This window comes from Vombatus ursinus, unplaced genomic scaffold (genome assembly GCF_900497805.2).
Source record: "Vombatus ursinus unplaced genomic scaffold, bare-nosed wombat genome assembly UNPS02000580.1, whole genome shotgun sequence".
NCBI lineage: Eukaryota > Metazoa > Chordata > Mammalia > Diprotodontia > Vombatidae > Vombatus > Vombatus ursinus.
This window is the reverse complement of record NW_020940358.1, coordinates 26,165,714-26,190,947: the sequence shown is the minus strand read 5'-3', so window position 1 is coordinate 26,190,947 and position 25,234 is coordinate 26,165,714. Positions and strand designations below refer to the sequence as shown.

Here is a 25,234-nt window from a genome sequence, read left to right as displayed (position 1 = left end):
TTCCTCCATATTTCTGTCTCTTATAATCCCTGGTTTCTTTTGAGACTCAGCTCAAATGCCATCTTGTGCAGGAGGCCTTTCCTGCTTACCTCAGGGTCTGGTCTCTTCTTATTCAAGATTATTTTGTGTCTTCTTTGTATGTGTCATTTATATAATTGTATGTGTACATGCTGTCTCCCTCATTAAAATGTAAGTTTCTTCAGGGTAGGAATTTGCTTGTCTTTGCCTTTATGATGTTTGGCATATAGCAAATACTTAATAAATGTTTGTTGAAAAATTGATTGATTCTAAATATCATCACCAGACTATTCTTCTGTATGTATAAATTTGATAATATTACTCCCTTTCTTAAATTAACTTCCTAATGAGTCTCTCCTCTCCAATCTAACACGAATCTCAATGCCACACTAATCTTTCTTATAGATCGATATGATTAAAGATGGTATTTTTCTTCTCCATACTGAGTAAACTTCAAATCTTTTCTGGTGGGCATTCAAGGCCATCCAAAATTTGGCATCTCCATACCTTTCTAGCTTATCTCATACTATTATTTTTCTTTTACTCTCTACTTTAGCCAATCCACTTCATATTCATTCCCACTACATGTTGTAAACTTTTATATCTATATGCCTTGTCTAACAGAGCCTTTATGCTTACAATCTCTTGTCCAAGCCCAACTCAAATGCAACCTGTTCCATGGATCTTTCCTTGACACCTACTTCTCCCACCCCCATCATAAGTTCTTTTCTACCACCTAAATAGGCCTAAATAGGAAAGAAATACTGAAAAAGTATAGGGAAGGCACTACTGACCTCAAAGTCTTCTTTCCTTTCATGAATTAACCACCTGGGAGTGTTGAGGAAGGACCCTGGGACTTCTCAGGGATTTGCGTTATAGGACCCCCATCTGTATCGTCATCTTGAGTAGCATCAGTAGAAATGTCTACTTTTCTGCCCATTGTCACTATGTGTTGTCCATCATTATTACCCAGAAATTGCTATCTCTTCAGTCTGTTTTCACTCTTAAGAACCCAGGTTTGTAGGAGTGCTGCTCTTCAGGATTGAAACAGTATTTGTATCACTTCTATCAGCATCCCTGCCTCGGTTTTTAATTTTTGGTTGTGAGTAAGAGGGATGGAGTGAACTGGCCGTGTGCTTCGTGGGACAATAGCCTTTTTTCACCATAAGCCTCCTGGCTGCTCTTACTATTAGTTTTTTCATTCCTAATAGTCCCCTGTGATCATGGGGTACAGAAGGGTAAAATATTTTTCTTAGCTTTAGAGGGCTCAGGATTAGTTCTTGCCTTTAACACATGACCTTCCCAATTCCCAATTTTACCATTGATTCAATGGTCTCATGCTGTGATCAGTTGGCACTTACCCTGCCATGGTTCACAAACTCCTTCCTTTTGGCTGCCTAATCCTTGAACTTCAGAGGTTCTTTGCTCCTGTCCTGTAACTCTCATTCCTATCTAGCTCTGTCTTATATATTCCCACTCAGAATCACAGAATTGGAAGTTGAAAAGGACCTCAATGGCCATCTAGTCCAACCTGTACACTAAAGCGGTACCCATCATCACATACCCAACAAGTGGTGAGATGTAACTTCTTCCCCTTGCTTTTGGTTTGAATAGAACAAATTTAATCCCTGAATGCCCCTTCTGAGTCTTCTCTTTTCCAGGTTAAATGTGCCCTGCTCCTTCAACTGATCCTCATATGTCATGAACTTTAGGCCTTGATCATGTTGATTGTTCTCTGATCACTCTCTGGCTTATCAATGTCCTTCTTAAATAGAGTGCCTAAAATTGAGCACAGTATTCCAAATGAAGACTGATGAGGGCAGATTACAGCAGGATTATTTCCTCCGTATGCCTAGAAACTATGTCTCTCTAAATGGAACCCAGAAGATTCAAATCAGCAAAATATCAAATGAACAAAGTGAAATCCTAACACAATTCAAAGAAATAAAAAGAATTATCAGAATTTATGCACAATTATATGCCAACAAAACTAAGAACACAGAAAAACCTTCAAAAATATAAAATTCCCAAATTAAATAAATAGAGATCTTAAATAACCCAATCTCAGAAAAAGAAATAGAACTAGCCATAAAGGAAGTACTGAAGAAAAATACTCTTGGTCCTGATGGAATACTGCCAAACTTTTAAAGAACATTTAATAGTGATGCTCCTGTGGAAAAACTCTATGCCTTTTATGAAACCGATACAGACCTAAACCAGGGAAGACTAAAGGACAGGAGAATTATAAATCAATATAAATAAATAAACTTTGATTAAAAAATTTAAAATATTTTTATGATAAAGTACAGCACTTATTTATGCTAAAATCTATGCAAAATATAGGCATAGAGAGATCTTGTGTATTTAAAGTCAAAATTAGGCAATCATATATGATGTGAATGCACCAGAGAAACTTTCCAAATAAATCCAGGAATAAAACATGGATATTCATTTTTCTTGCTATTATTTGATAGAGTTCTAGAAATGGTAGCAATAGCAATGACAAAAGAAAGAAATTAAAACCTACAGAGAAGCAAAGAGAAGACAAAATTATCTCTGTTTGCTAATGTCATGATGGTTACTTAGAAAATAATAGGCAGTCATTGAAGAAAACTAATTGATACTGTTATTACCTTCAACAAAGTTTCAGGCTACAAAGTAAACCCAAAGAAATCATTACCATTTATATATAATAGCAAACATTCTTAATATCTGAGGTTACCCTTCGCTGTCCTGCTACTTACCCTTATTCTTTTAAATAAAGTATACTCATCCAGAACCATTGTCTGGATGGATTTCATATCACAAAGTTGCAGGGTTATCTATGAAGTCAAATTTGCCTCCTTGCATTTGGACCACTAGTTCTCTAGTGGTTTTTGGTTTTTTTTTTAACTTTGGGGATTTGTTGAGGTCAGAGGTTTTAATACTGATTCCTTTATTGGCTCTTGTCTCAGGTAGATTTCTGGATTTTTCAACTGTTAATTATTCTTCTGGTAGCTGTACTGTCTAGTATGTACCTTGGGGGTTATACATAGGTTGTCTCCTTCCCTTGTTTTTTTCACTTTGAAGCCCTTTTGATTAGATATGCCAGGTACTTGTCAAGTATATTCTTACTAGTTTTTGTTAGGTATACTTCATCTCTGGCCAGGAATCTGTGATCTCATAATATTGTAAGTCATGGTCCAGCAATTTTAAGTTTCATTTTCTTAGCCAGCTGTTGACTTCTCAGATTAATTTTTTCTCCCTGTTCTGCTCTCTGCCCTCTGGAACCCACTATTATAAACAAATTCCTTTTCATTCTTGATTTTCTTCCTCTCACAGCCTTATTGTATTAATGAAAACCTGTTTTTTCCCCAAGAGATTTTTTTTTTTTATCCCTGGACATGTTTCCTTTCTATGTGTTGTGCCTTCTGTCATGGCCTCAGTTCACTTGGTCAGGAGAAGGTTGTAGCAAAGTCCTTGGTCCCCAGTACCTCTTCCGGGCCTTCCCTTTGTCACAAACACTCAGCAGCCTTTTCTTCTGATATTCATTTCAGACACCTCTATCACCCTATCCATATCCTTCATGCTGTTATTTGCTGGAGTCTAGGCCATTCTACTTCCTTTCACAAGGAATTCAGTACCTGAGTATCCACGTTTTCTGTCCCAACCCCTGCCTTCATTGCTATATCTTTCTTTTTTTTTCTTTACAGACAAGTCCAAACTTTATTTAAAACTACATTTTAAGTTTAAAGTTACTAAACAAATCACAATGAAAAATAAAAAAAAGAGAATAGTTCAGCAAGCAACTTGACCTTCTGTTTCAGCACCCACTTGCAGTCTTGTGACTTATATCTCTTCCCCATGTTAACTATCCACAGACCTAATCACATCTGAAAATACTTTTGTAATCTGTTTCTACCTTCATTGCTTGATGGTAGATTTATAAAAAAATCTTCCCTGACTAAATCTTTATCAAGCTTCATGCAGTGGCTGTTCCAGTCCTGTCTCTCATTAACCACCTCTATGTCACATGTGCTTCCTGCCCTACCCAACACTTGACTTTGCCTTCTTTTTTATTAACAAAATTGAGACCATCTCTTTTGAGCTCCTGTTCAAGTTATATGTTTTCGTGATCAAATAATACCCTTGTTAAGGGAACAGAATGTATGCTGTATATCTGTTTTGGATCATTTTGTAATTATTAACCAGCATAACTAGAGTCATTTGAAGAACTTTCTTCTGTCTCTTTAGGAAAGGCAGCTTCCATTGATGATGATGTTCAGAAAGCTGATGTATCTTCTACAGGGCAGGGAGTTATTGATAAAGATTCCTTAGGACCACTTTTACTGCAGGCAAGTATGAAAAAGTTGAACCAAATGACAGTTATGCTATAAATTTATTTTTACAATTTAACTTTTTTTCAATTAACAAGCCTTTATTTTATCTACTTCCCCTCTCCCATTGGAAGAAAAAAAAAGCAAAACAAACCCCTTTCAGCAAATATGCATATTCAAACAAATTAAGTTATCATATTGGCACCATCTAAAAATATGTCTTATTCTTCGTATCTTGAGTCCATCACCTGTCTGTCCAGAGCTGGGTAAGATATCATCATTGGTTCTCTGGAATCGTGGTTGGTCATTGTATTGATGAGAGTCCTTAACTCTTTCAAAGTTGTTTGTTTTACAGTATTGATGTTATTGTATAAATTGTTCTCCTGATTTTGCTCACTTTATTCTGCATCAATTCATACAAATCTTCCCAGGTTTCTCTGAAACCATTCCCTTCATCATTTCTTGTAGCACAATAATATTTCATTATATTCATATACTATAATTATTTCAGCCATTCCTGAATTTATAGGTACTCTTCAGTTTCTACTCATGTGCCATATATTTTGAAATAATTGTCAATGTTAGAATGGTAAAAATGATACAGTTATGAATGGTATTAAAAAGAATTTTAGAAACATTTTTCTTTTTAGGATTGGTAGTTAAAAGTATTAATATTTTAATGTGATAGTAAAGGTAAACAATCTTTGTAAGTATTAAAAACATGTTTAATTTTTTGTTACAATTTCCCTAATTGATAGAATAGGGATAGGAATATGTACAGAGGTACTGGACCTGTGATTTCATTGATATAGGGAACTCTCAGATGAGGAAACTCCCTTTGCCAATAGAGGTCGGAGCCTTCTCTGCAACTTAATTTTAGAGAACTGTCTGTGCCACTGTGAGGTTAAGTGACTTGCCCTCTGAGTCATTCAGCCAGTATGTGTGAGAGGCAAGACTGGAACCTGGGTCTTACGAGTTTCTAGGCCAACTTTCTGTCTGTACGCCATGAGGAAAGTGAGGCCCCAAAAGATTGAGAGACTTGTGTTATCTCACACAGGTAAGGAGAAGAGCTGGGATTCTAACCTAGGCCTTGTTATACTAGCTCTCTTTCCATCAAATGACAGTGCTTTAAATGAAGTATTCTCTAAATATCAGAGAAACATATTTCAGATTCTTAAGATATGGAAACAAATCTAGTCAGTCCATTTTTTGACCTCCTGCTTCTAGGTGCCTCTGTTTTACTTTTTTTTTTTAAATTTCATGTCCTTTCCTGCTTCCTCAAGATTTTACAAAAATTTTTTATTAAAGATAAAATCCTTGAAAAACAGAATTTAAATTTATACATTTTGTTTGAATACGAAACACTTCCCAACAAAAACAGAACCTTCCCACCCTCCAACAAAGTATGTTCCCCCCAAATTTTTAAGTAAAACCATCTCAGTGTGATTGCACTATGTTCGTACATGTTAATTTCTACTTTTGTTGTTTATGAATTATCAGAAAAATCTATAATTATCATTTATGACCTTTGATAGTATGGACCTATGTTGTCCTGTGTATTTCACCTTAGTTTTGTTTCCTTTTTTAGTGATACCTTTATGTATACTTTTGTGGCCATTGTATTCATCTTGTTTCTACTTTCTTCATTTTTCAGAATTTCATATATAATGTTTGCCATTCATATATCACAGTTAGACCACCCTCAATTATTGGATATGTATTTTAAGTTTTTATTGCCACAAATAATGCTACTATGAATGTGTGTATACATGTCAGTCTTTTTTTTTTTTTTTTTTTCAGTGAGACAGTCGGGGTTAAGTGACTTGCCCAGGGTTACACAGCTAGTATCAAGTGTCTGAGGCTGGACTTGAACTCAGGTCCTCCTGGCCCCAGGGTCGATGCTCTATCTATTGCACTACCTAGCTGCCCCTGAGTCTTTTTTTATTGACCTCCTTTGGGTATAATCTCCACAGTAAAGTCTCTCGGTTAAAGGATATGAAGTATTAAGTAACTTTACTCATATAATCCAAAATTTTTCCCAAATGGTAGGATAAGTTTACACTTTCATCAGCAGTGAATTAGCATACTTGTCTTCCCATAGCCCCTCCAGAATTGAATTATCCCTTATAAATAATCATCTTTTCTAATTTGAACTGTGTGAGGGATACTACAGCTTTTAAAATGGGTATTAATGAGTAATTCTGAACAGTTTTTAAGATAATAGTTTCAATTTCTTTTGAAAGCTCTCTATATAATTTTGATCACATCTATTTAATCTTTTTTTGTTTTTGTTTTTTTTGGTGAGGCAATCAGGGTTAAGTGACTTGCCCAAGGTCACACAACTAGTACATGTCAAGTGTTTGGTCTAAGGCTGGATCTGAACTCAGGTCTTCCTGACTTCAGGGCTGGTGCTCTATCCACTGCGCCACCTAGCTGCCCCTTATTTAATCTTATATACATCAATTTCATATAGATTTTCTGTCATTCTTTCAATTCAATACTATGTAAATATTGAGCACCTACAGTATGCCAGGCACTGTAATTGCTGGGGATTCAAATGATAAGAACACAGTCCTTGTCCTGAAGGTGCTTACAATGAGGGAAGACAGCACCCAAAAGGTAGTTTAAATTGGGAGGGGTTTGGGGGAAGGGCAGGGTGGGGCAGGGTAGGGTATGATGGTTGTGGAGTTGATTTCCAGGAGGTCAGTGGGTGAGAAATGGCTGGATTTAGAGCCCTTTTTAAATGAAAGCTTTGGGACGAGTTTTTTGCTCCAATCAGAGGGACTGTGGCTGATGATACTGATACAATGTGGGTCCCAAAGCTGATACATGGCATTGAATCCAAGGGGTGCAGCTGGTTCTGTACTTCACACTTTCAGAAATGTTGAATGCAAGTATTTATTTCCCATTTGTTTGTTCTTTCCTAATTTTGATTGTGTTGAATTTATTTTTGCAAAAGCTTTTACATTTTATGCATTCCTATTGTGAACTTGAACCTAAATTTTGTGTGTTGTTCTGAAAATTATATTTGTCTCCCTTTGTTTTATGACTGTAAGGGTTTACAATCAAAATTAATACTAATACCAATAATGGAAAAGTGTTAATTTAGTTTTGTGTACTTTCTTAAAGAATAGATGGGGGGGGAGTATAAGACAGCTGTTTTAATCATTTGGTACTAAAATAAAAGATCTTTTTAACCAAACCCAATCAAGTCAGATATTAATATATATTTGTACAATTATGTTTTAGGCCTTAGATGGTTTTCTCTTTGTGGTGAATCGTGATGGGACCATTGTATTTGTGTCAGAAAATGTCACACAGTACCTGCAGTATAAGCAAGAAGACTTGGTTAATACCAGTGTCTACAGTATCTTGCATGAAGATGACAGAAAGGATTTTCTCAAGAATTTGCCCAAGTCAGCAGGTAATTATATTTTTGTTTAAGAAAAAAAAACACACCCAAAAACATTTTTTTATTTAGTTATCTAGCTCAGTTTTGGAAAGTTTGACTAAAGTCATCCAAATAGAGCTTTTAGAAGCAGTGATGTGTTTGTGTTCTTACATACACAATCTTCTTTAACATTCAAACAGTTATCAATTATTTATTTAGACCAGGGGTAGGGAACCTGTGGCATCAAGTCCACATGTTGCTCTCTAGTCTTCAGTTGCAGGCCTTTGACTGAATCCAAACTTCACAGAACAAATCCTCTTAATAAAAGGATTTGTTCGTAAAACTTGGACTCAGTCAAAAGGCTGCACCTAGGGACTTAGGAGGCCACATGTGACCCTGTGACTGCAGATTCCCCGCCCCTGATTTAGACAGTTCCCATGACTGCAGTTCCCGGTGAATTTGTGTTAATCTTGGAATATAGTACTCAATTGATGATTTGTAAAATATTTAGTATATCCAACTCCTCTACTGAAGTATGCAAAATACTGCTTTGTGTTCTGAGTGTACTGAGCTTTAGATTCCTTGTATACCGAAGTGACATTTTGTTTCCTATTTCTTTCTCCTATGATTTGTTTTCTAAAGTAAATGGAGATCCATGGACAAGTGAGACACCTAGACAAAAAAGTCACACATTTAATTGCCGTATGTTGGTGAAAACAGTGCATGATATTCTAGATGATGTGGGTGGCAGTCCTGATATGCGCCAGAGATATGAGACAATGCAGTGTTTTGCCTTATCTCAGCCACGAGCTATGATGGAGGAAGGAGAAGGTAAGTGTTATATTTCAAATGTGTAAAACAAAAGGAAAAGATGAAATGATTAAATCATTGTGTTTCTATGTTTCTTTATTCATCTTTCAAAGTACTTATTATCCTCATAAAATATTGTCAAATCTGAAATGGGTTAAATTTTTATTTACAGATTTACAATCTTGTATGATATGTGTGGCACGCCGCATCAGTACAGTGTTCCCTTCAAACCCTGAAAGCTTTATTACTAAACATGACCTTTCAGGTAAGACTAATCAGTGCTACAAGTATGCCTGGTTTCATCCTCCCACATCCACATTTAAAAAAAAATATTTGCCACAATGCTATATGTTCCATCTTTTTAGTAAATGATGTCAATAAAGTGAATTTAAGAAAAAAGCAAACTACATAGAATTTTTTTTTGCAAGGGTTGAGTTTCTGTCCATATTTTTATTTTAATGTTAATTTTTATGCCTCATACTTTATTATTATTTTTAACATTCCCTTTCTCCAGCCTTTCCCCTACTCATTGAGAAGGCAAGCAGTATATGATGCCCATTATACTTGTGAAGTCATGCAAAATATTTCTGTATTAGCCATGTTCTTCCCTCCCCCCCCCAAAAAACCAAAAACAAGAAAAATAAAGTGAAAAGCAATATACTTTAATCTGTGCTCTTAGTTCATCAGTTCTCTTCTTGGGGGTGGATAGCATTTTTAATCATGAGTCCTTTGGAATTGTATTGAATCCTTGTATTGATCAGAGTAGCCAAATCTTTCATAGTTGATCACCATTACAATATTGCTTTTACTGTGTACAATGTTCTCCTGGTTTTACTCTCTTCAGTTTGCATCAGCTCATAAAAATCTTTCTAGATTTTTCTGAAATCATTCTCCTCTGTCTCATACTGTTGTGAAATTAATGTTACAGTGAAATTTTTCACCTTTTAGATTGCCATGTGCTTATGTACTTTAGCTCTTTGGTATTTATTATTTCTCATTCAAATCTTTACGTGAATTTAAGGTTGAAGGACAAAAACAAAACAAAACAAAACAAAAAACATCAGTCAATCAAGTGACTTAATAGTTCCTACCTTATGATTTGGAAGTCTTAATTGTCTCCTTAGTAGGACAGTCTTGCACCTGGGTTTATGCCTAAGAAACAAAAATAAAACATTTATGTTTAACCCATTTACCGAGTCAGTATTTTAAACTGTGATTAAGAAGTCACAGTTTAAATCTCCTGATTGCTAGAGAAACACAGTTATTATGCTGGACATTTTAGCTAATGTTGTGTAGTGAAATGCTAACTTTTTTTTATCATCTGAGGTCTCTTCCTTTCTATGGTAATGATTCAAAAGCTGCTTTTGTCTCTTGTACCTTTCTTTGTAGTGATTGTTTATTGTTAGCATTAACCATGTTGAATCCCTAACCTGGTCTAGCCACATCTCCACTTTAGTATATACTAATTGTTATTCTCTTCCCCCTTGCCCATCCATTTTCTTATGTAATCCTTTCTGAAAGTTTAGATTCTTTTGTTTCCTGGACTCTAAGATTATGTAATGTAATCCAGAATCACCTCTTGCTTATCCATTGCAATTTAATACATAACAGATATGTTATGTTACTTCATTTTAGCAGAAATTTATTATATCTATTGCTTGTTAGTAGATTCTGAAATCCAAAGTGAAATTCCTTTCCTTGAAGAATCTTACGTTCTACTGAGGGGATATAATGTGTAAAAAAACTAACAACAATCCAATCAATAACATGCCTTTATTAAGCCTTTAATTCCCTATGTTCCAGGCAATGTGCTAAATACTGAGGACACAAAGAAATATCAAAAACAGTCTTTGTCCTCAAAGTACATGCTTTCTTTTTTTTTTAAAGCAGATTTTTATTTATATCTTTTGTTTTTTTATGCCACCAAAATTTTTCCTAGTATCCTTGCCTCTCCCTTTTCCAGAGACCCATCCCATGTAGCAAATAATATTTTTGATAACAGAAAAAAATCAGCAAAACTGATCAACACATTGAAAAAATCTGAAAATAAGAGCAATGTATCATATCTGTGGATCCTCTTATTTTTTTCACTTAATTATCCTCTCACTTTTTTAAAAGAAGTAGTTTTGAGGGTATCTTTTCATATTTCTTTTTAAAGGCCATTATTACTCTTTAAAATTTTGTAATATTGCCTTTTGATTTTGTTTGTGGTTCTTTCCATTTTTGTTGTATTGTGCATGATTTTCTTGGCTCTGATTATTTCAGTCTGTATCATATCTCAAATCTTATTTCTCATTATAATAATATTACATTACATTCATGTGCCACAATTTGTTTTAACATTCTCCAATAAATGGCTATCTACTTTGTTTCTAATATTTTGCTATCACTAAAGTTGCTGATATATATGTTTTGCTGTATGTGGGAATTTTTTTCTTATTACTGACCTCCTTGGGACATAAGCCTAATTTTAGACTCTCTAGGTCAAAATTTATGGTACATAATTGAAATTGCTTTCCAAAATGATTGTATTGCTTCACCACTTCACCAACAGTACACTATATTCCTAGAAGCTGTCCAACATTGAACAATCCCATGTTTTATCGTCTTTTCCATATATAGAGTGTGAGAGAGGTAAAAGTTTAGGGTTGGTTTGATTTGAATTTTTCTTATTAGTGATTTGGCACAATCTTTTATATTGTTATTACTTTGCAATTCTTCTTTTGAGAACTTTTTGTTTGTATCTTTTCATCAGTTATCAATTGGGGAACCATTTTTGGTCTCTTCCTCTCTTTCGTCTCCTTCCTCCCCTCCCCCTTTCCTTCCCTTCCCTCTCTTTTCTCATGTGAATACATTATTTTTTTTAAAATCTTTGATACTAAACCCTTATCTAAGAAATTTTATACAAAGATTTTATCCACATTTGACTACTTTTCTTATTTTAAGTGCATTAATTTTGTTTGTGCAGAAGCTTTTCAATTTTGTTAACAAAATTTTCAGTTTTATCTTCTCCAATCTCCTCTACCCCCTTGTTTGGTTAAGAATTTACCTCCTGTCCATAAATGTGAAAAGTATATTATCTGCTTCTCTTCTAATTTTTTTTATGGTATGGTCATAATATTACTCTAATGAATCCATTTAGAGTTTATTGTGTAATATGGCAGAAAATGTTAGTTTAAGACTAATATCTCCCATACTGATTTTGAATTTTCCCATCAGTTTTTATTAAATGAGTGGTATTTTCCTGTCTAATTTATGTTTTCTGGATTTTCAAACACTAAATTATATTCCATTGTTTCTGATTCTCCATTGTCTAATCTCTTCCTCACTGATCTACCTCTCTAATTTTTAACTAATACCAAAACCAAATGGTTTTAATGACATGCTTTATAGTATAGTTTGAGGTCTAGAAGTGTTATAGTCATTATTTCCCTTAGTATTCTAGATATTTTGCTTTTCCAGTTGATTTTTATTATTATATTGAATTCTATAAAGTATTCCTTTGATAGTTTGATTCACAGAACATTAAAACTATAAATTAACTTTGGTAATATCATAATTTCTACTTTTATTAAATTGGCATGGCCCAGCTATGAGCTCTGAATATTTCTTCAGCTATTTAAATTGTTGTTTATTTCTTTTAGGAACACTTTGTTATTGAATCCACATAATATTTTGTGTGCTTTAGTTGAAGGTATATTCCTTCTACGTAGTAATAAGTAAATAAAAGATAGATATAAAGTAGATGGAAAGTAATCTTACAAGGAAATATATTAGCAATTGAGGGTGTAAGAATATCCTTATGCAAAGAGCTGCATTAAATCTGAGTCTAGAAGGAAGCTAGGAATTTTAAGAGGTACAGGTGAGTAAGATAGCATTCCAGGCATGGGGTCCTACTATGTATAGGCATGGAGATGGGAAATGGTGTTGTATATGAGGAATACTTGTACACTGAATACATGGCAGGATGCAATGTATAAGTAGAATGAAAGATATTGTGAGTTATGAAGAGCTTTAAATGCCTGATTAATGTTCCTCACACCAATTAGAGTTGCAAACTGGACACAAAAGGAAAATATCAGATGCTGGATGGGGCTGTGGTGAAACAAGTACGTAACATCCTATTCTGGAATTGTGAATTGTTCTGTCCATTCTGGAAATCAATTTGAAACTCTGTCCCTAAAGTTACTAAACTGTGTATATACCCTTTGACCTAGGAATACCACTATTAGGTTGGTATAAGCCAAAAGAATAAAGAATAAATGACCTTTATGTTCACCCTGCTACCATGACTCTTATGGTCAAAATATAGCAACTGTGGCAAAAAACAAGAAACTAAGGTGGTGTCCAATAACCAAATGGCTGAACAAATTATAGTTTATGAATTAAATGGAATATTACTGTGGTAAGAAATGTTGATGTCAGTGGTTTTAGAGAAACTTGAAAAAACTTGTATGAACTGAGGCAGAGTGAAGAATAAAGCAAGAGAGCAATTAAAATAATAATAACATAATTATTGCAAAGTCCAACTAACATTGGAAAATTAAGAACTCTGGGGGCAGCTAGGTGGTGCAGTGGGTAGAGCACCGGCCCTGGATTCAGGAGGACCTGAATTCAAATCCAGCCTCAGACAAATAACACTTACTAGCTGTGTAACCCTGGGCAAGTCACTTAACCCTATTGCCTAGCCCCCCCCCCAAAAAAAAAAGAAAAAGAAAAGAAAAGAAAATTAAGAACTCTGAGCAAAATTATTACCAACCATGATTCCAAAGGATTATTTATGTACCATTTTACCCACTTACTAACAGAAGTGATGATTTTAGGCTATAAAATCTCTCTCTCTCTCTTTCTTTCTCTCTCTCTCTCTCTCTGTCTCTCCCCCTCTTTCTCTCTGTCTGTCTCTCTCTCTCTCTGTCTCTCTGTCTCTCTCTCTGTCTCTCTGTCTCTCTCTCTCTCTCACACACACACACACACACACACACACACTTTGTTAACGGCCACAGTAGCAATTTGTTTTGTTTGGCTATGCATATTTGATACCAGGTTATTAATTGAAAAAAATTAAACTAAATAAAATTCTAGAATTAGAAGCAGGATTGCCTAGAGACTGGAGCAGAGTAGTAGAGAAAAAGGAATAATTGTCAGAAGTTTAAAGTATGGAATAGGGGAAAAGAATTGTAGGTCAGGATTGATGGCTTTTATTTTTCTTTGTAAAGAGGCAAAAGACCTCTGTTAAGAGGAAAGTAATGACATAGTTGGTTTGAAGAGAGAGGGGGTTTGGAACATCTACATTGTTGGGAATAATAGTTGAGTATGGAAACATAAAAGGAATATGGTATAAAAACGTGAGATTCTAGTTGAGATTATATTACATGAATTTGTAGTGGGCCAAATTGGTATGTTGCAACCCATGACTTCCACCACCAATGTTCAGAAGTATGCATGGAATTGCAAAGAAGTCAGAATGTGGGGGTTGCACTGGACTTAGGATTGCCAGGGCATTAGCAATGTTTGGAGAATTTTTTTCCTCCAAAGTGCTAAGAGAAATTTCTTTGGAATGTTTTATACATTGATTTAATAAATGGAATCATTATGGATTACCTATTTATGAACTTGTCCTATTAGGTAAGACATTAGATCTTTTCTCTGATTTGATCTCACTTTTGTTGATATAAACTCCCCCTACTTTTGCTCAGAACAGTAATCACATCAATACTACCATTCTTGGAAAGATGATTCCCCTACGTTCATTGTCTTCAATTTTTGGACTTTAAGCTCCTTGATGGCAGAGGATTTTCTTGCTTGCTTCTACTTGTATTTCTAGCACTTCACACAGTGGCTGGCATCTTGTGAGCACTTGAAAAATGCTCATTCATTCAGAATTGGAGAATAGTGTATAATTCAACTGGTTAAATATAAGGTTGAGGATATGAAGGTAGGAAAAATAGCCCATAACAGTGATGATAAGACTATGAGAACATGGAAGAGTGAAGGTATTGGGTTTTCACAATGAGGTCAAAGATAGGATTGAGAGTAGTGAGTCAGAGACAGATGTGAAAATGGGAATTTCATAATTATAGGTTATTGTGAGATACATATATATATAATATTTTTTATATATATATATATAAATATAAATAAAATAACAAGGAAGGAAGGAAAGGAAAAAAGCATTTAATAAATGTCAGACATTGTGCTAAGCACTTTACAAATAATGTCTTTTGAGCCTCACAACAGCCCTGGCAGGTAGGTGCTATTATTATCCCCATTTTATAGTTGAGGTAAGCGAAGCAGACAGAGGTTAAGTGACTTGCCCAGGGTCACAAAGTGTCAGAGGCTAGATTTAGACTCAGTTCTTCCTGATTCCAGGCCCAGTGCTCTATCCACTGAGCCACCTAGTTGTATGGATAGCTGAGGTAGAGTGAACATATGCCCCAAGCGTTGAGATTGATAAATGTGCTAAGACAGACAATTGTATTGAACTTGTGAAAGGAGGGAAAGTGATTTGGTACTTGGTGTTGTTTAGCCACAGGCATCTGGACTACACCTTGTATATGAGTGACATGCAGAGGGTAGGGTCTGGAAGGGCCAATAATGACAACAGAGTATACCTGTTTTTCTTGTAGGCCACTTGTAGTTACAGATTTGAGGCATGAGAGAATGAGTCCATTTGATACATGTAGTATTTCTGGATGGAGGCACATTTTTGTGATTGTAAAAAGATGAAAAGAATGTGAGTGAAAAGGTTGGATGAAACCATTTCAGAGGCCTGAGGAGGACAGAGACTAGGGATGGGTACTACTGGATAGGGATCAATGAGCAGTGAATATTTTCAGGTAAAGGCGGGTTTGGGGCTTTGGCAAGTCAAAGTTCTGAATTATAGGCATTGAGGACTAGGCTGTAGACATTTGCTAGCCATTAGCCAGGGAAAGCACCAGTAGGTGGGTGACCCTTATTCTCTGATGTACCATGATATTAGGAGGACACCTGCCCTGCTAGTGGCATCAGCCTACTTATTTTCCTGGGAGTTTGTGTATGGAGGCAGCATGAAGCTTTGGGGTGATTCAGAGTCAGTAACTGTTTGATGATCAAGCCCTGGGGGCTTCACTGTATTGATACCAATTCCTTGGCCTCATCCCAAGATGATGATATTCCACATTAGAACTTAGCTACTAGTTGGCCAGAGTGTAAAAGGCCCTGAGAGGGGCCCCGATAGGCCTAGTGTTTTGGGTGCTCCATGGTTATTATAGAACTGAAGTGCTATGTTCTTAGATAGCTTGGTGACACAGTGCAGAATGAATACCAGTGTGTGGTAGTAGCTTTTGTGGCAAGGTGGACTCTGAACCCAAATCTGAAGAGAGTAGGGAAGGAACTTTTAATACCAGCTATACCCCCATCGTCCTGGCCTCGTAGTTTTGGGGAGAGCTTTGGTGGTTTTGTGTTCGGAGTCAGAGCAGAAGTAGTTCAGGGAAATCAGACCTTCATTCCCAGAGATGGATCAAGACTGGAAGGCTCACTCTCTCAGTTCCAGTGATGTTGAAGTGAGGAATAGATTCATGTCAGAGGTAGACCTCACCAACTTCTACATTCATCTCACTTGGAGCATTGTGGTATTATTGTTTTGATTTATTTAATGATTTCAGGAGAGCAGCCAGCTAATTTGACCAAAGAGATGTACTGACATACAAGAAACAATAGAGGGGATCCCTTTTTTGGGATTAGTGACCTGTCAAATTAAGTTAGTCTTATTCATCTGCAGTAATTGATGTGGATATTTTAAAAACTGGCAAAATACTCAAAATTTACAGTGGATCTTGAGACTTTTCACTGGCTATATTAAAATATTCTTCACCTGTTGCATCCTGAAAGTTAAAGAGTTTAGTTGAAAGAGATAGCAGTACACTTAGAGAAACCTCTGATAAGTTTCCAGTTATACTTTGTAGGATTAGCTGAATATCTGTAGCTTCTCAGAAATTCTTAGCATATCACATATGCTCAGTAAAATATTTAATGAATTATTTAAGAGAGGGGTTGCTTGGTCCTCTAAATTTAGACAAAAAAGCGGTTACTGTTTATACATGAAATGTTTTATGAAGTTAGAGAGAATCATAAAGGCAACATTTCAACCACTGAAGCCACCCAGAAGTGAAAGGAAACGATAATAAGATGTTTTCAGATGTTCTCTAAAATATTATGGTTAGACGTGTTGTCATTCTTCAGCGGTCAGTGCTATGCATACAAAGATGATATGGGCAGTATCTGAAATACATAGTCATGACACCAGATGATTAAGAAAGACATGAGCTTGTTCTGTAGTTCATTGTTGATTCAACTTAATTCCATTTTATCTTCTTTTTTTTTTTTGGCTAGGCAATGGGGTTAAGTGACTTGCCCAGGGTCACACAGCTAGTAAGTGTTATTTGTCTGAGGCCGGATTTGAACTCAGGTCCTCCTGAATCCAGGGCCAGTGCTCTGTCCACTGCGCCACTTAGCTGCCCCTCATTTTCTTTATCTTCTACAGTGCTTCCACATAGTGGACGTCTCATAAATATTTTATTTCCTTCATACTTTAAAAACAGGCAAAGTTGTCACTATAGATACAAATTCACTGAGGTCTTCCATGAGACCTGGCTTTGAAGATATAATCAGAAGGTGTATCCAGAGATTTTTTAGCCTTAATGATGGACAGACATGGTCCCAAAAACGGCACTATCAGGAAGGTAAGGAACTTTAAAAAAAAGATTGAATTGTTACATTTAGAATCTTTTACATTGAATTGTTACATTTAGAATTTTATTTTTGTTATGTGTACACTTGCAGTGTCTCATAAGAATGTATCTTAAGAATTTTGATTTTGGCGTACTTATAATTTTTATATAGAACTTAATGTTACATAATCTTGGAAAAATTGTATTTTCAAATATATTTTCTTTCTAATCTTTGCTAGATGTGTTCCACTGATACAGTCTACAATGTTAATTTCTCTCATACAGCTTATATCCAAGGACATGCTGAAACTCCTGTGTATCGGTTCTCCTTAGCTGATGGGACTATAGTGACTGCCCAAACAAAGAGCAAACTTTTTCGGAATCCAGTAACTAATGATCGCCATGGCTTTCTTTCTACTCACTTCCTACAGAGGTAGTGTCTTTCTTTTGTGTTTTTCAGTTATGTTATTCTCAAACTTTAAAAATATCAAGTTGTCAAATATTTTATTAATATAAAAACTTTAGTAAAAAAAAAATTAGGGGAGAAAAAGTATCCTATAGTAGTTAGTTTGATTCTGATGCTTTGGGTTAGAACTTGAAAGGTTTGGAGTTGAGAGTAGCAATGCACATTTTTAAAGGTTGTGTTTTGTATGCGAGAAGTTTACAAAACAATTTCTGTGGGGCAGAGGGAAGAAAGGCCGTATTTGAAGACTAAGGGGTAGATTGGATGAACTGTTATGTTCTCTTCCAGGAAAACTGATCTATGAAAAAGCATAAATTAGGTGGCATATCTACCCTGTATGAAAAGTGTTCCTACTTTTCTTTCCATTTCCCAATTTCTCCCATGAGATAATAACACTGAGGTTAGTTTTTTTTTTTAATTCAAATTTCAGTTACCAACATATGCTTTTCATAAATACCAAATGACATCTCAGTGAGAGTAGGCAGGACATACAAAACATTAAATAGAAAATTCTTAAATCTTCTCTAACTTCCTAACCTCTGCCTCATGGAAAATGCTAATTTTGAAGAGTTTTGTAGTTTTATTTATTGAAACCTTCTTAATTTTGTAAAGAGCAGCAGATATGATGTCAATTATGTGGCAATTTTTGTAGTAACCTAGTGGAAGGGAAATTAATTCAGTCTCATTAGAAAAAGACTTATGTTGGTTTAGTTATTGAAGGTATAGTCACAGTATCCATGAAGAAGTGGTTTTATATATTAGTTTCCTCCTATATTTCAGCTCTTATCAAGAATCTTAATAAACTTTGCAATTGTTGAGTAAAATTTTGTGAGTTTTTTTAATGTGTGATTTTCAGAGAGCAGAATGGATATAGACCAAATCCCAACCCAGTGGGACAAAACATACGAGCTCCCACAGTCGGATGTGCCAGTTCTGTTGGAGGAATGAATATGTCACCAAATCAAAGCCTACCAGTACAGAATAGGCCTTACTCCTTGGGAGATCCCAATGCAGTGGGACAGATGAGTGGCATTAGATATGGAGGCCCTAATAACATAAGCTCTGTAAATCTTGGACCAGGAATGCAATCCTCTGCCTATCAAAACAACAATTATGGGCTAAATATGAACAGCCCTCCACATGGTAGCCCTGGCCTTGGCTCCGGTCAGCAGAACATAATGATTTCTCCTCATAACAGAGGTAGTCCAAAGATGCCTTCACATCAGTTTTCTCCTGTTCCAGGTATTTTACTTGACCTATTTTTTTTCGTCCATTTTTAAGTGTGCTTCCTGTTAATGTTTAAATACTGCAAAGATCTGGGATTTTAGCCATGTTGACACTCTTGCTATTGATGTAGCTAATAACCCCTTTACTTCTTAGTCTGTGGACTAAAATATGTGTGGCTTTAGCTTACATTTCATGGGAACCAGTTTTCAGAGAATGACTCCTTCACACCTAGGCAAAGTGCAAGCTAGTATCATTTTTAGACAGAAGGCATGCAGTCTTATTGTTATACCCATACATAGGAGAAGACGTCCCAATGTGTTAGGTCTGGCCAGGTCTTGCACTTCTTTGGTATAGCCTTAGAACATTTCCTTCATACCCCAATATTGTCTTAGCTGTCAGTTTTTGGGAGACTTTTTTTTTTGTGTGTGAGGCAACTGGGGTTAAGTGACTTGCCCAGAGTCACACAGCTAGTGAGTGTTATGCATCTGAGGCTGGTTTTGAACTCAGGTCCTCCTGACTCCAGGGCTGGTGCTCTATCCATTGTGCTACTTAGCTGCCCTGGAGACTTTTTTTTAAAGGTCATATTTATGTATATAATTTGTCATGTGGTTCATTATTTCCATGCTCCATTATTTTTGAGAAATTAAAGTCCTAATAAGATGCATCCTCCCAGTGGATCTCCCATATCCATTCAGTTACCACATGTTGTTGTTCCTTTTTCTACAACATCTTTTGCATCTGGCCCCTTATTTCTACTCACATATCCATCTAGTTCAGGCCCTAATCATCTCTTGCCTGCACTATTGCAGTAGCCTCTTAATTTGTCTGCCAGCTGTAAGCTTCCCCTCTCTACAATTCATCCTTCATATAACTTCCAAAGCACTTTTCCTAAAATGCAGGGATTACCTTATTGCTCACCTACTCAGTTAACTCCAGTGGCTCCCTTTATTGTTCCCCTTCCATTTTTGCCTGTAAGGATAAAACACAAACTCCTTTGTTGTCGTTTAAAGTCCCTGATCCTAGACTCACTTTTACCCTTTTATCCTGTTTGCCTCACTTTCCTCATCTGTAAAATGAGCTGGAGAAGGAAATTGCAAACCACTCCAATATCTTTGCCAAGAGTTGGTCACAACTGAAAATGACTGAACAACACCAAAAAATAGTCGTGTTGAAGTCTTTTTAGCCTTCTTATCTATTACTCTCTTTCCCACACACAGTGGTCCAGCCAAACTGGTCTTTTTGCAGTTTCTTACCCAGGATGCTGCCTTTCTGTCTCCTGAATGTTCACTGTCCCCCAGGCCACGAATCTACTTCTTTACTTCTTCACCTTTACTTCTCAGAGTTTTCTCCTTGTTTCCTTGAAAACTCAGCCTGAGAACCACCTTCTACATGAAGCCTTTCCTGCTAGTGCTGTCCTCTCCTCTCATTACTTCATGTTTATTTTGTCTACATTTATATACATGTATGTTGTCTCCCTCCAGAACTGTTTGATTTTAATCTTTGTATCCCAAGCACTTAGCACTTTGTATTCCTGATATATAGTGAATATTTAAGAAATGTTTGTCGATTGATTGATCACTCACCTAGCTCTTTTGGCCTCCTTCCTTAATAGGTATGCATTCTCCAATGGGATCTGCTGGCAACACTGGCAGCAACAGTTTCTCCAGTAGCTCTCTCAGTGCCCTTCAAGCCATCAGTGAGGGTGTGGGGACTTCTCTTTTGTCTACGCTTTCTTCACCAGGCCCCAAGTTGGATAATTCTCCAAATATGAACATAAATCAACAAAGTAAAATAGGCAGCCAGGATTCTAAGAGTCCTGCTGGCTTATATTGTGAACAGAGTCAGGTGGAAAGTTCCATATGCCAAGCCAATAGCAGGGACCACCCCAATGATAAAGACAGTAAAGAAACTGGTGTCGAAGGGCCAGAGAATCAGAGGGGACCACCTGAAAGCAAAGGCCATAAAAAACTACTTCAGTTACTAACATGTTCTTCAGATGACCGGGGACATTCCACCCTGACAAATTCTCCATTAGATCCAGGCTGTAAAGATTCTGCTGCTGGTGTCACTAGCCCTTCTGGAGTCTCCTCTTCTACATCTGGAGGAGTTTCTTCCACATCAAACATTCATGGCTCCCTGCTGCAAGAGAAGCACAGAATTTTGCACAAGTTGCTGCAGAATGGGAATTCTCCTGCTGAAGTAGCCAAGATTACAGCTGAAGCTACTGGGAAAGACACGAGCAGTATAGCTTCTAATGAAGGAATAGTTAAGCAGGAGCAGCTAAGTCCCAAGAAGAAGGAAAACAATGCACTTCTTCGATATCTGCTTGATAGGGATGATCCTAATGATTCACTTTCTAAAGACATAAAACCTAAAGTGGAAGGTGTAGATAATAAAATGGGGCAGTGCAGCACCTCTTCTATACCTACTTCAAATCAAGAAAAAGAGATTAAAGTTAAGACTGAACAGAATGAAGAGGTAACATATTTAGTAGTTTAAGAACTTCACTCATTTGTTTTCTGTTACTTCTGTCCTGTATTAAGCATGGATAGAAAACTAGGAAATATAATTAATAACAACAGCAAAAACAATAATAGTAATAATTATATAATATTACTACTACTACTAATAAACACGTAAGCTTTAAAATTTGCAAAAAAGCTTTAGAAGGATAATCTCATTTGAGCCAAACAATAGCTGTGATATGGATAATATCATTATCCCCATTTTATATATGAGGAAACTGAGGCTCAGAAAAGTTGTGACCTACTCATACACTAAGTGTGAGAAACATATTTGAATCTGGATCTTCTTGACTCCAAGAAGATCTTTATTATTCTTATTATAATACTTTATTATTCCATGATCTTGCAATTGTAACTTAATGAAGAAATTTAAAATTCATTGACTGTTACAGTTAAACAAATGCTCACCTAACTAGCTGTATGACCAAAGACAGGCATCTCCCTTTCCCTCTGTCTATGCATATCTATTTAAGAGTGTATTTATAAGGTCCTTTATGACTCTAACAGTCTATGATTTTATCTTATATTTAAATTTGTAAGATCAAAATTATACTTGAATTGAATCATGTTGTTTGAAAACAGGAAATAATGCATGATGTCATGTAATCTTAGCTGAGTTTATTGATATACATGGTTTGAAGGTAGAAGTGGAAAATCTCATCTACATGCTTATTTTCCAAATTCTAGGTATCTGAGGTCATGGTAAAGCGGGTTAGAGAAACACAAAAATCAAGATATAAATTGCCATTTAGAAGCTAAATTACACACATATTGTTATGTATTTATAATAGTTTTTGATCATTATTTATGACATACTTTTGAATAGTGTGTGCTTATTCTTTTATCTGGTGGTGATGACGATGTGTAGCACTGCTGTGAGAGTCTCTCTGATGTCAAGTGTAAGTCCTAACACCAGGACCAAATACCTTTCAGATGTGAGCATACTTTTGGTTCTGTGATTGTCACAGCAGGGTAAATCGATCTCATTTTGAAGGGAAGAATTTTCTTTTGGTTTACACTGGACATTAAATTCCCTTCTAGGAAAGTTAGGAAAATACTAGCTACTGAACATTTGCTGTAACATGTGTACTTAGCTTGAGTTTATAGATATGTGTAAATACCTTCATGTTTCCAGCCCTCACTTAGATAAAGATGTTTTCAGAAATATTTATTATTAGTTATTTTACTTCTTATAAGTGCCACACATTTATACTTACCATTATTTTCAGACATTTGTTCCATTTTATTCTTCATTATTCAATTTGTTTCTTACTACACATGCAGTTATGTGTGGGTGCAAATATACAGACGTACATTCAGCCTCTTTGTAAAAATTGATCTTTAGGTGACTGGAGACTTGGATAATTTAGATGCTATTCTTGGTGACCTGACAAGTTCTGACTTTTATAACAATGCCATGTCCACAAATGGTAATAACCTGGCAAATAAGCAACAGATGTTTCAAGGAAATACCCCTCTAGGTAAGTCTTAATTTTTTTAAAAATAAAGCTTTGGTCTTCCCCATCTGAATATTGTGAAATAGTGACTAGGAATATATGGACAGATTATGTCTGCTATATTTATAGGATGCTGCCTAGAACCAAGAGATAAACTCATACCTCCATAATAGACATTTATTTAAAAGGCCTATATGTAATGTATCTGCTTCATACAGAGGGCAATAAAACAATAAAGACTCAGATCATGCCTACAAAGGATCTTATGTTAGAATGCATTTTAAGACAAAGCATCCTTTCAGACATTATATGCAGATGCTTCTATTTTGCGGTTTAAGCTTTTAGCTTTTTAATTTTCTATCTACCAGTTTTCCCCAATTATGTACCTTTTAAAATTCTTTTGATCCATACTTCTGTTGAAAACTGGATTTTCTCTTGTGTGATAGTGCAAAGAGTGTAATGCACTACTACAAAATAGATATCCACCATAAGATATTTGGGAGCTGCTTATATTTAGATTCTAATATGTGTTAAGCTTTTCTTTTTTGCTTACAATTGTATTGTTAAATGTGATTATATTTCACTTAAACCTTGTATATCCTTTTGTGTCCATCTGTCACCTATGGGAACAGTTTATAAAATGTTTTCCTTCCATTTCATCCCTAACTTTCACTTGTCTGTAATTTTTTTATATGAAAAATATGTATTTAATGGCACTTTCTTCATGCTAGAATGGAGCTGCATAAAGATGTACCATATTAGTAATTTTTAGTTCCAGCACAACCAGTTACACCACTCTTCTCTCTTGGGTGCATATTCAGGTGTAGTTCAATTCCTGTTTGAATGTAAGCTTCTTCTATGTAGGAATTGTTTCTTTGTAATTGATGTTGCACATAGCATACTAACTGATTTATAGTAGGCACTTAATTAATGCTTGTTAATTGACTTGATACTGTGAAGAAAAAGGCCAATTTCATTTTATATAGATGTCATGAAATGTTACAACATTCAGAAACAAAAATTCATTAGTAGGTTTTGAAAATTTTTTTAAATTCCTCCTTACCAATGCAGATAGAATCTACTCTTGATTTTACAGTCTTAGAGAGTGACTTGGGGAACAGAGAAATTAAAATGACTTGTCCAGAGCCAGGAAGTGTTTTCCTAATTCTAAGACCCGCTCTCTGACTACTGGGCCCTGCCAGCCTTTAAGCAGTAGTTTTGCTAGAAAATTAGATAAAAACTTAATGATGTAACACATGTCTTGTGGCAATCTCTGTACCTTATTCTGCCTGAACTTCCCCCCACCCCCAATTGAGAATAAAATGTTACAGATGGCATTTCATTGTTACATTTTGAAGGGTGTATAAGTGAATGGGGCAGCTAGGTGGCGCAGTGGATAGAGCACTAGGTCTGGAGTCAGGAAGACCTGAGTTCAAATGTGACCTCACACACTTACTAGCTGTGCGACCCTGGGCAAGTCACTTAATCTTGTTTGCCTCAGTTTCCTCATCTATACAATAAGCTAGAGAAGGAAATAGAAAACCACTGCAGTATCTTTCCCAAAAGAATACCCCAACTAGGGTCCTAACAAATCAGACACCACTGAAAAACCACTGAACAACAACAAAATGAGTGAATAACAATGGATTGCTGGAGAAATTAATGGCAGAGAATTTTACTTATGTCTTTGGACTGTTTCAGTTGTTTCTGGCACCCATTTATTAAATCATACCTTTTAATGTCAATTTCTGATGGTCTACAATGCATTTCTACTGTTAAGCTGGAAGATCATAAATTACAGACAGTTTTCAAGTCAAATTTAACTAGCATTTTGAAAGCAGCCACTATGTGCCCAATACTGTGCTAAGTGCTGGAGATATAAAGAAAGGCACAAAGACCAGTCACTGCTCTCAAGGAGCTCATAGAGGAGATATGGAAAAAAAAAAAACAAAACTATACAAACAAGATAAATGGAAACATTGGGGGTAATCTCATAGGGAAGGCACTAAAGATTATGGAGTTTCTTGCAGAAAGAGGGCCTGTAGCTGAGAGTTCAAAGAAGTCAGGTAAGCTAGGGGGCAGAGATGACAAAGGAGAGAGTTCCAGGTATGTGAGAAGCCAGTGAAAATGCCCAGAGTCATATTTGAGGAATAACTAGGAAGGAAGCCAGTGTCACTGGATTGCATAGCATGTGGAGGGGAAAGAGTTTTAAGAGGACTGGAAATACTGGAAAGGGCTAGGTTACGAAGTCCTTTAAAAGCCAAACATAGGCTTTTCTGTTTGATCCTAATGGTAATAGGGGGAGCCACTGAGGTTGAT

General features: G+C 35.9%; 1 protein-coding gene across 5 annotated transcripts in view; it reads left to right on the top strand.

Annotated features, from left to right (window-relative positions):
- NCOA3 (nuclear receptor coactivator 3) overlaps window positions 1-25,234 on the top strand; it is a 188,490-nt gene that overhangs the window by 141,198 nt on the left and 22,058 nt on the right. For all 5 annotated transcript variants that reach the window (XM_027851404.1, XM_027851386.1, XM_027851387.1 and 2 more), the window contains 9 exons: window positions 4,252-4,352; window positions 7,584-7,758; window positions 8,368-8,556; window positions 8,708-8,800; window positions 17,115-17,255; window positions 17,529-17,676; window positions 18,563-18,948; window positions 20,546-21,411; window positions 22,804-22,939. In XM_027851404.1, the coding sequence (XP_027707205.1) occupies window positions 4,252-4,352; window positions 7,584-7,758; window positions 8,368-8,556; window positions 8,708-8,800; window positions 17,115-17,255; window positions 17,529-17,676; window positions 18,563-18,948; window positions 20,546-21,411; window positions 22,804-22,939 (2,235 nt within the window). The remainder of the gene's footprint in view (window positions 1-4,251; window positions 4,353-7,583; window positions 7,759-8,367; window positions 8,557-8,707; window positions 8,801-17,114; window positions 17,256-17,528; window positions 17,677-18,562; window positions 18,949-20,545; window positions 21,412-22,803; window positions 22,940-25,234) is intronic.